This window comes from Balaenoptera acutorostrata, chromosome X, assembly GCF_949987535.1.
Source record: "Balaenoptera acutorostrata chromosome X, mBalAcu1.1, whole genome shotgun sequence".
NCBI lineage: Eukaryota > Metazoa > Chordata > Mammalia > Artiodactyla > Balaenopteridae > Balaenoptera > Balaenoptera acutorostrata.
This window is the reverse complement of record NC_080085.1, coordinates 12,173,748-12,189,207: the sequence shown is the minus strand read 5'-3', so window position 1 is coordinate 12,189,207 and position 15,460 is coordinate 12,173,748. Positions and strand designations below refer to the sequence as shown.

The 15,460-nt window shown below is 39.8% G+C and overlaps 1 protein-coding gene across 4 annotated transcripts in view; it reads right to left on the bottom strand.

Moving 5' to 3' along the window:
• Nucleotides 1-15,460, bottom strand: part of MOSPD2 (motile sperm domain containing 2) — a 69,258-nt gene that overhangs the window by 11,264 nt on the left and 42,534 nt on the right. For all 4 annotated transcript variants that reach the window (XM_057538453.1, XM_057538452.1, XM_057538455.1 and 1 more), the window contains exons 9-13: nt 6,808-6,984; nt 5,900-6,012; nt 3,409-3,505; nt 2,525-2,621; nt 2,008-2,137 (exon numbers count right to left, since the gene is read on the bottom strand). In XM_057538453.1, the coding sequence (XP_057394436.1) occupies nt 2,008-2,137; nt 2,525-2,621; nt 3,409-3,505; nt 5,900-6,012; nt 6,808-6,984 (614 nt within the window). The remainder of the gene's footprint in view (nt 1-2,007; nt 2,138-2,524; nt 2,622-3,408; nt 3,506-5,899; nt 6,013-6,807; nt 6,985-15,460) is intronic.

Below are 15,460 nucleotides of genomic sequence, written 5' to 3'. Positions count from 1 at the left end.
TCCAACTATGTATGACCCTGGTCCCTCCCCAACAAGCCAAACCTCCAGAAGTCTTACTACCTCTGTTTCTTTGGCATCTGGCTCCTACCACCTGAAAGTGTTCCCCGTGAGGTCATCAATTATCTCCATCAGGTCACCAGCAATGGCCAGCTCTCACACCTCATCCTTGACTGACATTGGCAGCACTTTGTGAAACACACTCTAACCTGGGCCTTAATGACACAGCTCACCTACTGCTTTCCCTCCTGACTCCCTGTATGGTCCTCCTTCATTTGGCTACTAAATATTCCTCTGAGCTCTGTCTGTCTAACTTTCACCCTCTCTCGCTGGGTACAAGTTAGACCTAGCCTAGAGGAAATAAAGCTCGTCTTCCCAGGCCCATTCTTATTCTTCTTGTTCTCCTACGCTCTATGAATTGCCCGCAAAGGGTAATCTTGTCCAAGGCATTTCAGATCAGGTTGACGTTCTCCCAGTGGTTTTACAATGGTGCCCAAGCTGCTCCTCTGGGCACTGTCTGCCTCCAACATTCTTTCTTACTATGGATCCTCTCACACTCTGTTCCAGCCACATCTGTATTCTTTCAACTCCTTATTTGAAGATTCAACTCAACCACAACCCTTACTAGGTTTCTCAGTTTCTCGTCTATAAAATGGGAACAATAACTACCTATGACCTAGGGTTGTTTTAGTGACTAAATGAATAAATAAGAGTCACACACTTAAATAGAACTTGCTATATGCCAGCGCTAGTCTAAGTGTTGTTAACTCAGTATCACTCTTTCACCTATGTCTGCCCACAGTCTATTTTTCTACAAAGCCTCCCAGAGTAAGCCTTTAAAAAAACCCAAAAAACAAGCCGATCACCTCCTCATGGCTCTGCTCAGCACCAACTAATGGTCTCTCCTCTCAAAATCAGAAGTTCTCACTATGGCAATGATCTGGCATCCCTTACTGGATTCAGGCTACACTGACCTTGCTGTTCCTCACCCAGGCCAAGCACACATCTTTTTCATTTATGGTTCCCTCTACCTGCAAAGCTCTTTTTCCCCATTATCTAATGTGGCCTACTCTCATTTCCTTCAGGTCCTACTCAAATGTCATCAGTGTGGCCATCCTTAACTACCCTCAACTGAGCTTTCTCAATCTTGGCACCACTGCCATCTTGGGCTGGATCATTCTTCGTCATGGGGAGCTGTCCTGTGCATGGTGGGATACTGAGTAGCATCCCTGGTCTCCACCTACTAGATGCCCACAGCACCCCACTGTCCAGTTATGACAACCAACAATGTCTCCAGGTATTGACAAGCGTCCCTTGGGGGGCAAAACTGGGCACATTCCGAAAAAAACCCCACAACCAACCTTCTTCTCTATTCTCCTCCTCTTTTCTATACATCTTTTTTGCACACATGCACAGACATACATGTGTATGCCTATATAGTCACAGGGTTTTCTATTAAATAGGATAATTGTCATACGTATTTTTCTGTGAGTAGGTTTTTTTCTTTTCCTAATAGTATATCACAGATGTCTTTTTCCTGTATCAGAACAAACAGACGTACTACACTCTTTTGATAGGGCTTCAGAGTACTCCTTCTCAAATGCATTTCACTATTACTTTACTGATGAACATTTAGGTTCTTTTCCATTTTTCACTACTACAAACAATTTTGTAAAACAATGTTTGTTTCACTGCAGCAAACATTCTAGTACATAAGGTGAGCATTCCTACAAAGGTAACTGCTGTAAGAGAAAATCTGTGTTTGTAATTTTGACACATCCAGATTCTTGCACAGGCTGGCAAGCAAATCTCTATTAGCAATCTCCTAGGGAAACTCCAGGTCTTATTCACCTGGCTACCCCAGAGCCTTGTAGGGGTTGGGGCCCACAGTGTAAGCCTAGATATCTGCCAAATGCCAGGAGGAAGGGATGCCTGCTTAGCCCATGTAGGCGCATTCCTCTTTGGGATTTTTCCCATTGCAATTTGAGAGCCTGTAAGGGAAAAGCATACCTATGCTCCATTACTTTGTTTCTAGGAACTTCTTTCCAGAACTGAGTCAATTCTGCTGGGCCTGTGCCAGATGACTGTTCCATTTCTGCAGCCATGATCAGAAAACGGTCTTGGGCAGAGACTGTTAAACCTGCATTCCAAAAAGGTAACTTATTATATAACAAACAGGAACCTTTACAAAGGGACAAAGGGTTGGCTATGTGGCTTAGGCATTATTCTAGAAAACAACACTAAGGAAAAAGAATAATATGGAACTATCTTAAAAAAGGAAAAAGTTCTCCTAAAGAAGATGAATTTTTTTGTTTGAAATTCAATTTTACTTGTTAAAAAAATTTTGTTTTAATGACAGCCATTCACCCGTCTCATTTTACAGGTGAGAAAACAGATGCCCAGAGTGTGGCGAGGTGACTTGCTGATACCCTGCTAATTTCTAGATTCCAGTCCAGCTTTGCTGAGTCATCACCCAGCCCCAGGCCCCCCATAATACCCAACTGTGGCCAGCCAGGTGACAACTCACCCCCGTGGGGAGACACAACTATATCAACTGATGCACCCGGGTCACAACTGCTGTTGCTTGGCTTGACTCTGTACTTTTCTGGAGCGGTTGTTCTCACCTGTTTATAAAAAACAGTAGTCACATGACCTTTACACTCTCTGGGGGCAAATGGCTTTAAAATGACTTAAAAATCAGTAATAAAGTCTATAAAACAATCTTGGTGGTTATGTATAGAATATATATTTTCCCATCTGCAGGAAAAAAGCATCTCAATCGAGTAGAAAAAAACACTCATCAGTCTGTCAGCCTTCCTCTCAAATTAAAAAAAGAAATCCAACTGTTAAATATTTATCCTGTTAATCACCTGCATTTAATAATTCATGTTCAAAAAACAACACACATTAGAACACATGTTACAATAGTGTCCAGAAATTTAAAAGCAGTAATCAAAGGACACTAGGAAGTAGATGATTTAAGGAAGGAATACCCTACAATATGGGGCAGCGGTGGGCTCAGTCCTGTTACACTTAATGCTCAGTGTCTGTCAGGTTAGTATCCAGTATAAACTATACTCCAGAATATACCACACTTGGGGGAAAATGCACTTTAGATTTTATAGTTTTATTTTTTCACTCTCTCTATGAATTAAATTATTCATACAATGAAAAGTGATTCTTTTTTTTTTTTTTAAACAAACATTAAATCCTGGGACTAATTTGGACAGTACCCTATTACTGCACATTAAAGACTAAGATACAGACCTCGGAAAATTTTAGATAAGCTGTGACACACGGTTAGAGATAGAAGGCAGTATAAGCCTAAAAATATAAATAAAAATACTGTGCAAGTTCAAAATTATCAATCTTTCAATTTTCACACATAATTTATGTCTTTCAGATATTTACCTTAAATGCCACTATGTTTTTCGTTACGTTTGTCAACACTATTAAAGCTTTCTTCTCTTCAGATTCTGTACTTCCAAAATACAGTTCTTCCGCTGGGCTAGGTGGCAACAAAAGCATAAGCCAATGGTATTGCTCAGAATAAATGACAATCTAATCATCAGCTTGAAGAAAAATATTTGGTTAATATTTTACACTCATTTGTATAAAGAGATTTCATCAAAGAAGATTACAAAACAATTACCTAATATATTTTGTATTTTAATCTTACTGATTCAATGCACGCTATTTAAATGTCCTATGGTTTCCCCCAAGATCTAAAAGCAAAATAGGAAAGAACAGGAGTGAATTAGGAATTCTGAATTAGTCCTATAATCAGCACCACCTTAAGGTTTATTTATTAAAACTCTTTGGTAGGTTATTGATTGATAGATGAAAATCAGAGAAGAAATTCCTGCTTCAACTTTACCTAATTACAAACATTAGAATGGGGCACATTTTTATACATCAACAGAAAAGAGTATAACTTAAAAAGATCATCAGGGATGTATTTAAGTAAAAGAATAAGTCCTGACTATAGAAAGGTTTTTTCTAAGTAATATGGAAGGAGATAAACACAAAATATGGGGTGGAAACTACAGGAAAAAATTGTCAAAAAATCAGTGAGGCTCAAAATGCAAATTTTACTATTATTGGCCACTGTATATTAAAAATAAAAAGACTCAAGCAAAGTTTGTGTAGTTTAATTACATGAGCCAAATCGGGTACCTCCAAATAATGCAAAGGACTGTGATTTTTATTTATTTACTTACTTTTAAAAAATTTATTTTTATTTTTGGCTGCATTGGGTCTTTGTTGCTGCACATGGGCTTTTCTCTAGTTGCGGCGAGCTGGGGCTACTCTTTGTTGCAGTGCACGGGCTTCTCATGGGGTGGCTTCTCGTTGCAGAGCAGGGGCTCTAGGCACACGGGCTTCAGTAGTTGTGGCTCTCGGGCTCTAGAGCGCAGGCTCAATAGTTGTGGCACACGGGCTTAGTTGCTCCGCAGCATGTGGGATCTTACCGGAGCAGGGCTTGAACCCGTGTCCCCTGCATTGGCAGGCGGATTCTTAACCACTGTGCCACCAGGGAAGCCCGGACTGTGATGTTTAGATAAAAAGGTGAATTCTTCAGATAGCCCTTGACTTTGAGCTCCACCTTTAAATAGATTCATTTTATATCAGGAATATCTGCATATCAGAGATATTTATTCATGTAAAGAACACACATTTTAAAATAAGTGCTCTCCCAGGAGAGCTGTGCCCAGTTTTGGACAAGACATAAATTAGTATGGTTGCTGGTGTCTTTTTAAAACCCAATCTGAAATATACCACAGAAAAGACAGGAAGGTTATGGATCTCAGAACTGCTCTCAGTATCCAGCACAGAAACCATGAAAAGCTCTAGGGAGACAGAGGTTGGTTAGGTCCCTGTGTGTGTGTGTAGGATAAGCACTGATTTTCTGGAGGGATGGGTGGGCATTGCAGAGTTGGCTTTCTCCCTAGCCGGATCTTCTAGCCATACGTTGATAGTTATAAGCCAGGACCTATGGTTTTGACAGGCCTCCAGAGAAAAAACAGTAACTTCCAAACTAGTAGAGGGAAAAATGGGAAACAAACAAATTCCAAAGTGGGGGAAACGACAAAGAAAAACCATGGAAAAGAGAACATGCACATGTGTTTCCCTCCTTCCCTCTCACACACACACTCATGCAGATGGTGAAGATAAATCCAAATAGAACAGTAATCAAAATATATGTAAACAAACTCATCTTGTCAGAGAATTTCAGATTTGATGTTTAAAATGTCTGGCTCTATTGTTCATGAGTCTTTAACAGTTACATAGAAAGGTTTCAAGTAAAGGGATAGAAAATGATACAGTAGGCCATTACTAAATAAAGTTGGTAAAGCAGTATTAACATAAGGCTGTATAGATTTACCAACCAAAAGCATCATTAGTGAGAAAGGTCTTTACATAATGATAAGGAAACAATACTGAATTTTTTGGATTGAACAACCTAGAAAGAAAAATAGAGATGTGCTGAAATTTGGCTTTGGTAAAAACCCTATTTTTCTGGTTCAGCTTTAGCTTTCGGAAGGTCAAATCGATAAATGGCTACTTCAGTGTCATTTCTGGCAACCTCAAACTTGTGCAAGTCAAACACTATCAGTAAAATGAGAAAAATACACGTCATTCAGATTTGTTGTTAATATATGAATATTCAATCTTATTACCTGATGTGGGATAAAGGCCCTTTAAACACACTCAACAGAATAAATAACAAAAAGGTAGCTACAAATATCCACTATATCTGGAAACCAAGGTGAGTCTTCAGATAACCCTTAATTTTATATTTCCAGTTTCAAAAACAGTCCAGAAGTTTTCTTAATTTTGCAGTTCCCTCAAAATGATCAAGATATATTATGAAAGCACAACTAATAAAATCCTCAACTAGTACCTGATGTGTAATAAGGGCCCTTTAAACACACTCAATGGTTTCTTGAAAGCTTTCGTTTTGGAATCAACTTTTTCATTCTCTTCTGCTTTGGAAGTAGGTTCTGTTATGTTAACCTAAAGACAAAAAATATATATATATGAAGAAAGAAAGATAAAGAAATTGAATTTCACACTGATAGGAAGTTCATTAGGTCAAAAAGTAAGCATTATAGTGACTCAATCCAAATTACAATCTTTAACATAGGTTTATTATATCTAAATTATATATTTAACATATAGTAACCTGATGATTAACCTATATTTGAGTGCCTACTATGTAAATAGGCCCCTTTAGAAAATGTAACATGGTCTTTCCCTTAAGAGTTTTTATTTTTATTTTTTTGGCTGCCCCACACGGCTTGTGGGATCTAAGTTCCCCAGCCAGGGATTGAACCAGGGCTCTCAGCAGTGAGAGCACAGAGTCCTAACCACTTGACCACCCGGGAATTCCCCTCCCTTTTAAGCGTTTTAAAATCTGTTCTACATTGCAATATATTTATCCCTCTATCAAGTCCCTGATATCTCATAAAAACATAACTAAGTGTTCTTTAAAAATGAAAAAAAAGTAAATCAAGGTAATATTTTCAGTTAATTACTTTTTATTTATTTTAGATAGATAAAAAATATTTTAGATAAAAGGATTCTTTTAAGATGTGTTTAGCCAATTTTTATACAAAAGCAGGGAATCAACCTTTTATATACTGTAGCACACTACCAGTCAACTAGTGCCATCCTTCTTTCTTTTTACGTACAAAGATGTGGAAGGGCAGCAAGTTAAGTGAATTACCTAAAATTACATAGCCAGCTAGTGGCAGAATTGGGGCTAGGTCACAGCTTTTGTCTCAATTTCATTTTTTTTGTGAAAATTACCTTTTTAAGAAGAGCTGTTTGTTCTTCATTAGAAATTGTTTCCAAGGTTTCTTTGCCATCACTTTCTATATCTTCTTTACTTGAAGCTTCATCCTCACTGGCAACAGGCCCATTTTCACACAACGGTGTCTGGAAGTCATCATCTACAAGTGGTGGATAGCTATACTTGAAAGGATCCTGAGAGAAAAGAATTTTGTATCAGCTTGCTAAGAGATGGGTGGAGAAATAATTCTCTTAGTAAAGTTAAAATCCATTCCTCTGGCCAAGAAAACAGAGTTAATTAGATAGTGAAATTTAAAACAAAGCAAGCATTTCGAAACAGCAAGGGAAAAAGCAGGATGTGGTGTGGGACAACTGGCCAGCCATCTGTAAAAGAACCAAATTGGATCTTTAGCTCATTCTTTTTTTTTAGAAAAATTTATTTATTTTATTTTTTTGGCTGTGTCGGGTCTTAGTTGTGGCATGTGGGATCTCTCGTTGCAGCGCACGGACTCCTGTCTAGTTGTGGCGTGTGGGTTTTCTCTCTCTAGCTGTGGCACATGCGCTCTGCAGTTGTGGTGTGCGGGCTCCAGGGTGCATGGGCTCTGTAGTTTGCGGCATGAGGGCTCTCTCATTGAGGCACACAAGCTCAGTAGTTGTGGCGTGCAGGCTTAGTTGCCCCGCAGCATGTGGGATCTTAGTCCCCCGACCAGGGATCGAACCTGTGTCCCCTGCATTGGAAGGTGGAATCTTTACCACTGGACGACCAGGGAAGTCCCTAGCTCATTCTTTATACCAAAAAGAATTTCAGATGAATAAAAGCTTTAAATGTGTGTGTATATTTTTAAAAAACAACGTAAGCTCCAGAACAACACATAGGAGAATTAAAAAAACAACAACAAAACCCAAAAAACACAAAACCTAAGTAAGGGAAGGCCTTTTCTAAGTAAAACATGAAACCTAGAAGGCATAAAAATATTGACAAAAATTGAGCACGCCAAAACGAAACATTTCTGATTGAGGGCAGAGACAAGACGGCAGAGTAGAAGGACATGAGCTCACCTCCTCTCATGAAAACACCAAAATCACAACTAATTGCTAAACAAACACTGATAAAAAAACACTGGAACATACCAAAAAAGATATTCTACATCCAAACACAAGAAGCCATAACGAGACGATAGGAGGGGTGCAATCACGATAAAATCAAATTGAATACCTGCTGGGTGGGCTACCCACAAACTGGAAAATAATTCGATGGCAGAGGTTCTCCCACAGGAGTGAAAGTCCCGAGCCCCACATCAGGCTGCCCAGCCTGAGGGTCTGGCATCAGGAGGAGCCCTCAAGAGCATCTGGCTTTGAAGGCCAACAGGGTTTGATCACCGGAATTCCACAGGACTGGGGGGAAACAGAAACTCCACTCTTGGAGGACACACATAAGGTCTGATGAGCACCAGGACCCACAGGAAAAAGCAGTGACCTCACAGGAGCCTGGGCCAGACATACCTGCTAGTATTGGAGGGTCTCCTTATGAGGCAGGAGGCAGATGTGGCTCACTGTGGGGACAAAGACACTGCTGGTGGTAGTTCTGGGGAGTGCTCATTGGCATGAGCCCTCCTGGAGGCTGCCATTCTCTCACCAAGACCTGGCCCCACCCAACAGCCTATAGGCTCCAGTTCTGGGATGCCTCCGGCCAAACAACCAACACGGTGGGAACACAGCCCCACCCATCAGCAGACATTCTGCCTAAAGTCTTCCTGAGCCCACAGCTGCTCACCAGAGGGACAAGACCCAGCTCCATATACCAATGGGCAGGAACCAGTACCTCCCACCAGGAAACCTGCACAAGCCTCTTAAATAAATGTTTTTTTTTTTTTTGACCACACTGTGTGGCTTGAAGGATCTTAGTTTCCCCAACCAGGGACTGAATGTGCACCCTCAGCAGTGAAAGCATGGGCTCCTAACCACCGGACCGCCAGGGAATTCCCTGCAAAAGCCTCTTAGACAGGCCTCATCCACCAGGGGGCAGACAACAGAAGCAAGAAGAACTACAACCCTGTAGGCTGAGGAACAGAAACCACAATCACAGCATGTTAGACAAAATGAGACCAGCAGAGGATTATGTCCCAGATGAAGGAACAAGATAAAAACCCCAGAAGAACAACTGCATGAAGTGGAGATAGTCAATCTACCTGAAAAAGAATGCAGAGTAATGACAATAAAGTTGATCCAAGATCTTGGAAAAAGAATGGAAGCACAGACCGAGAAGATACAAGAAATGTTTAATAAAGAGCTAGAAGATCTAAAGAAAAAACAAACACAGATGAACAATATGATAACTGAAATGAAAAATACACTAGAAGGAATCAATAGCAGAATAAATGAGGCAGAAGAACAGATGAGCTGGAAGACAGAATGGTGGAAATCACTGCCATGAAACAGAATAGAGAAAAAAGAACAAAAAGAAATGAGGGCAGCTGAAGGGACCTCTGTGACAAAATTAAATGCACCAACATTCACATTAAAGGGGTGCCAGAAGGACGAGAGAGAAAGGACCTGAGAAAATGTTTGAAGAGATAATAGCTGAAAACTTCCCTAACATGGGAAAGGAAATAGTCACCCATGTCCAGGAAGTGCAGAGAGTCCCATGCAGGATAAACCCAAGGAGGAACACCCTGAGACACATATTAATCAAGGTGACAAAAATTAAACGAAAAGAAAAAATATTAAAAGCAATAAATAACATACAAGGGAGCAGAAGCAAGAAAAACTACAATCCTACAGGCTGTGGAACAGAAACCACACTCACAGAAAGACAGACAAGATGAAAAGGCAGAGGGCTATGTACCAGATGAAGGAACAAGATAACACCCCATAAAAACAACTAAATGAAGTGGAGATAGGCAACCTTCCAGAAAAAGAATTCAGAATACTGATAGTGAAGATGATCCAGGGCCTCGGAATAAGAATGGAGGCAAAGATCAAGAAGATACAAGAAAGGTTTAACAAAGACCTAGAAGAATTAAAGAACAAACAAACAGAGATGAACAATACAATAACTGAAATGAAAACTACACTAGAAGGAATCAATAGCAGAATAACTGAGGCAGAAGAACGGATAAGTGACCTGGAAGACAGAATGGTGGAATTCACTGCTACGGAACAGACTAAAGAAAAAAGAATGAAAAGAAATGAAGACACCCTAAGAGACCTCTGGGACAACATTAAACGCAACAACATTCGCACTATAGGGGTCCCAGAAGGAGAAGAGAGAGAGAAAGGACCAGAGAAAATATTTGAAGAGATTATAGTCGAAAACTTCCCTAACATGGGAAAGGAAATAGCCACCCAAGTCCAGGAAGCGCAGTGAGTCCCATACAGGATAAACCCAAGGAGAAACACACCGAGACACACAGTAATCAAACTGGCAAAAATTAAAGACAAAGAAAAATTATTGAAAGCAGCAAGGGAAAAACAACAAATAACATACAAGGGAACTCCCACAAGGTTAACAGCTGATTTCTCAGCAGAAACTCTACAACCCAGAAGGAAGTGGCAAGATATACTTAAAGTGATGAAAGGGAAGAACCTACAACCAAGATTACTCTACTCAGCAAGGATCTCATTTAGATTTGATGGAGAAATCAAAAGCTTTACAGACAAGCAAAAGCTAAGAGAATTCAGCACCACCAAACCAGCTCTACAACAAATGCTAAAGGAACTTCTCTAAGTGGGAAACACAACAGAAGAAAAGGATCTACAAGAAAAAACCAAAACAATTAAGAAAATGGTCATAGGAACATACATATCGATAATTACCTTAAACGTGAATGGATTAAATGCTCCAACCAAAAGACACAGGCTTGCTGAATGGATACAAAAACAAGACCCATATATATGCTGTCTACAAGAGACCCACTTCAGACCTAGGGACACATACAGACTGAAAGTGAGGGGATGGAAAAAGACACTCCATGCAAATGGAAATCAAAAGAAAGCTGTAGTAGCTATACTCATATCAGATAAAATAGACTTTAAAATAAAGAATGTTATAAGAGACAAGGAAGGACACTACATAATGATCAAGGGATCAATCCAAGAAGAAGATATAACAATTATAAATATATATGCACCCAACAAAGGAGCACCTCATTACATAAGGTAACTGCTAACAGCTATAAAAGAGGAAATCGACAGTAACACAATAATAGTGGGGGACTTTAACACCTCACTTACACCAACGGACAGATCATCCAAACAGAAAATTAATATGGAAACAGAAGCTTTAAATGACACAACAGACCAGATAGATTTAGTTGATATTTATAGGACATTCCATCCAAAAACAGCAGATTACACTTTCTTCTCAAGTGCGCATGGAACATTCTCCAGGATAGATCACATCTTGGGTCACAAATCAAGCCTCAGTAAATTTAAGAAAGTTGAAATCATATGAAGCATCTTTTCTGACCACAACACTATGAGATTAGAAATGAATTACAGGGGAAAAAACGTGAAAAGCACAAACACATGGAGGCTAAACAATACGTTACTAAATAACCAAGAGATCACTGAAGAAATCAAAGACGAAATAAAAAAAATACCTAGAGACAAATGACAATGAAAACATGACGATCCAAAACCTATGGGATGCAGCAAAAGCAGTTCTAAGAGGGAAGTTTATAGCGATACAAGCCTACCTCAAAAAACAAGAAACATCTCAAGTAAACAATCTAACCTTACACCTAAAGGAACTAGAGAAAGAAGAACAAACAAAACCCAAAGTTAGCAGAAGGAAAGAAATCATAAAGATCAGAGCAGAAATAAATGAAACAGAAACAATAGCAAAGATCAATAAAACTAAAAGCTGGTTCTTTGAGAAAATAAACAAAATTGATAAGCCATTAGCCAGACTCATCAAGAAAAAGAGGGAGAGGACTCAAATCAATAAAATTAGAGAGATTAACCAAGATGGCGGAGTAGAAGGACGTGCTCTCACTCCCTCTTGCGAGAGCACCAGAATCACAACTGGCTGCTGGACAATCATTGACAGGAAGACCCTGGACTTCACCAAGGAGGACACCCCACGTCCAAGGACAGAGGAGAAGCCACAGTGAGACGGTAGGAGGGGCGCAATCAGAGTAAAATCAAATCCCATAACTGCTGGGTGGGTGACTCACAGACTGGCGAACACTTATACCACAGAAGTCCACCCACTGGAGTGAAGGTTCTGAGCCCCACCTCAGGCTTCCCAACCTGGGGGTCCGGCAAAGGGAGGAGGAATTCCTAGAGAATCAGACTTTGAAGTCTAGTGGGAATTGATTGCAGGACTGTGACAGGACTGGGGGAAACAGAGACCCCACTCTTGGAGGGCACACACAAAGTAATGTGTGCATCGGGACCCAGGGGAAGGAGCAGTGACCCTGGGGGAGACTGAACCAGACGTACCTGCTGGTGTTGGGGGGTCTCCTGCAGAGGCGAGTGGTGGCTCTGTTTCACCGTGGGGATAAGGACACTGGCAGCAGAGGTCCTGGGAAGTTCTCCTTGGCGTGAGCCCTCCCAGAGTCTGCCATTAACCTCACCAAAGAGCACGGGTAGGCTCCAGTGTTGGGTTGCCTCAGGCAAAACAACCAACAGGGAGGGAACCCAGCCCCACCCATCAACAGTCAAGTGGATTAAGGTTTTACTGAGCTCTGACCGCCACAGCAACAGTCAGCTCTACCCACCACCAGAGCCTCCCATCAAGCCTCTTAGATAGCCTCAACCACCAGAGGGCAGACAACAGAAGCAAGAAAAACTACAATCCTGCAGCCTGTGGACCAAAAACCACAGTTACAGAAAGACAGAGAAGATGAAAAGGCAGAGGGCTATGTACCAGATGAAGGAACAAGAAAAAACCCCAGAAAAACAACTAAATGAAGTGGAGATAGGCAACCTTCCAGAAAAAGAATTCAGAATAATGATAGTGAAGATGATCCAGGACCTCGGAATAAGAATGGAGGCAAAGATTGAGAAGATGCAAGAAATGATTAACAAAGACCTAGAAGAATTAAAGAACAAACAAACAGAGATGACCAATACAATAACTGAAATGAAAACTACACTAGAAGGAATCAATAGCAGAATAACTGAGGCAGAAGAACGGATAAGTGACCTGGAAGACAGAATGGTGGAATTCACTGCTGCGGAACAGACTAAAGAAAAAAGAATAAAAAGAAATGAAGACAGCCTAAGAGACCTCTGGGACAACATTAAACGCAACAACATTCGCATTATAGGGGTCCCAGAAGGAGAAGAGAGAGACAAAGGACCAGAGAAAATATTTGAAGAGATTATAATCGAAAACTTCCCTAACATGGGAAAGGAAATAGCCACCCAAGCCCAGGAAGCGCAGAGAGTCCCATACAGAATAAACCCAAGGAGAAACACGCCGAGACACATAGTAATCAAAGTGGCAAAAATTAAAGACAAAGAAAAATTATTGAAAGCAGCAAGGGAAAAACGACAAATAACATACAAGGGAACTCCCATAAGGTTAACAGCTGATTTCTCAGCAGAAACTCTGCAAGCCAGAAGGGAGTGGCATGAAATACTTAAAGTGATGAAAGGGAAGAACCTACAACCAAGATTACTCTACCCAGCAAGGATCTCATTTAGATTTGATGGAGAAATCAAAAGCTTTACAGACAAGCAAAAGCTAAGAGAATTCAGCACCACCAAACCAGCTCTACAACAAATGCTAAAGGAACTTCTCTAAGTGGGAAACACAAGAGAAGAAAAGGACCTACAAAAACAAACCCAAAACAATTAAGAAAATGGTCATAGGAACATACATATCGATAATTACCTTAAACGTGAATGGATTAAATGCCCCAACCAAAAGACATAGACTGGCTGAATGGATACAAAAACAAGACCCATATATATGCTGTCTACAAGAGACCCACTTCAGACCGAGGGACACATACAGACTGAAAGTGAGGGGATGGAAAAAGATATTCCATGCAAATGGAAATCAAAAGAAAGCTGGAGTAGCTATACTCATATCAGATAAAATAGACTTTAAAATAAAGAATGTTACAAGAGACAAGGAAGGACACTACATAATGATCCAGGGATCAATCCAAGAAGAAGATATAACAATTATAAATATATATGCACCCAACATAGGAGCACCTCAATACATAAGGCAACTGCTAACAGCTATAAAAGAGGAAATCGACAGTAACACAATAATAGTGGGGGACTTTAACACCTCACTTACACCAATGGACAGATCATCCAAAATGAAAATAAATAAGGAAACAGAAGCTTTAAATGACACAATAGACCAGATAGATTTAATTGATATATATAGGACATTCCATCCAAAAACGGCAGATTACACGTTCTTCTCAAGTGCACACGGAACATTCTCCAGGATAGATCACATCTTGGGTCACAAATCAAGCCTCAGTAAATTTAAGAAAATTGAAATCATATCAAGCATCTTTTCTGACCACAACGCTATGAGATTAGAAATGAATTACAGGGAAAAAAACGTAAAAAAGACAAACACATGGAGGCTAAACAATACGTTACTAAATAACCAAGAGATCACTGAAGAAATCAAACAGGAAATAAAAAAATACCTAGAGACAAATGACAATGAAAACACGACGACCCAAAACCTATGGGATGCAGCAAAAGCGGTTCTAAGAGGGAAGTTTATAGCTATACAAGCCTACCTAAAGAAACAAGAAAAATCTCAAGTAAACAATCTAACTTTACACCTAAAGAAACTAGAGAAAGAAGAACAACCAAAACCCAAAGTTAGCAGAAGGAAAGAAATCATAAAGATCAGAGCAGAAATAAATGAAATAGAAACAAAGAAAACAATAGCAAAGATCAATAAAACTAAAAGTTGGTTCTTTGAGAAGATAAACAAAATTGATAAGCCATTAGCCAGACTCATCAAGAAAAAGAGGGAGAGGACTCAAATCAATAAAATCAGAAATGAAAAAGGAGAAGTTACAACAGACACCGCAGAAATACAAAACATCCTAAGAGACTACTACAAGCAACTTTATGCCAATAAAATGGACAACCTGGAAGAAATGGACAAATTCTTAGAAAGGTATAACCTTCCAAGACTGAACCAGGAAGAAACAGAAAATATCAACAGACCAATCACAAGTAATGAAATTGAAACTGTGATTAAAAATCTTCCAACAAACAAAAGTCCAGGCCCAGATGGCTTCACAGGTGAATTCTATCAAACATTTAGAGAAGAGCTAACACCCATCCTTCTCAAACTCTTCCAAAAAATTGCAGAGGAAGGAACTCTCCCAAACTCATTCTATGAGGCCACCATCACCCTGATACCAAAACCAGACAAAGACACTACAAAAAAAGAAAATTACAGACCAATATCACTGATGAATATAGATGCAAAAATCCTCAACAAAATACTAGCAAACAGAATCCAACAACACATTAAAAGGATCATACACCACGATCAAGTGGGATTTATCCCAGGGATGCAAGGATTCTTCAATATACGCAAATCAATCAATGCGATACACCATATTAACAAATTGAAGAATAAAAACCATATGATCATCTCAATAGATGCAGAAAAAGCTTTTGACAAAATTCAACACCCATTTATGATAAAAACTCTCCAGAAAGTGGG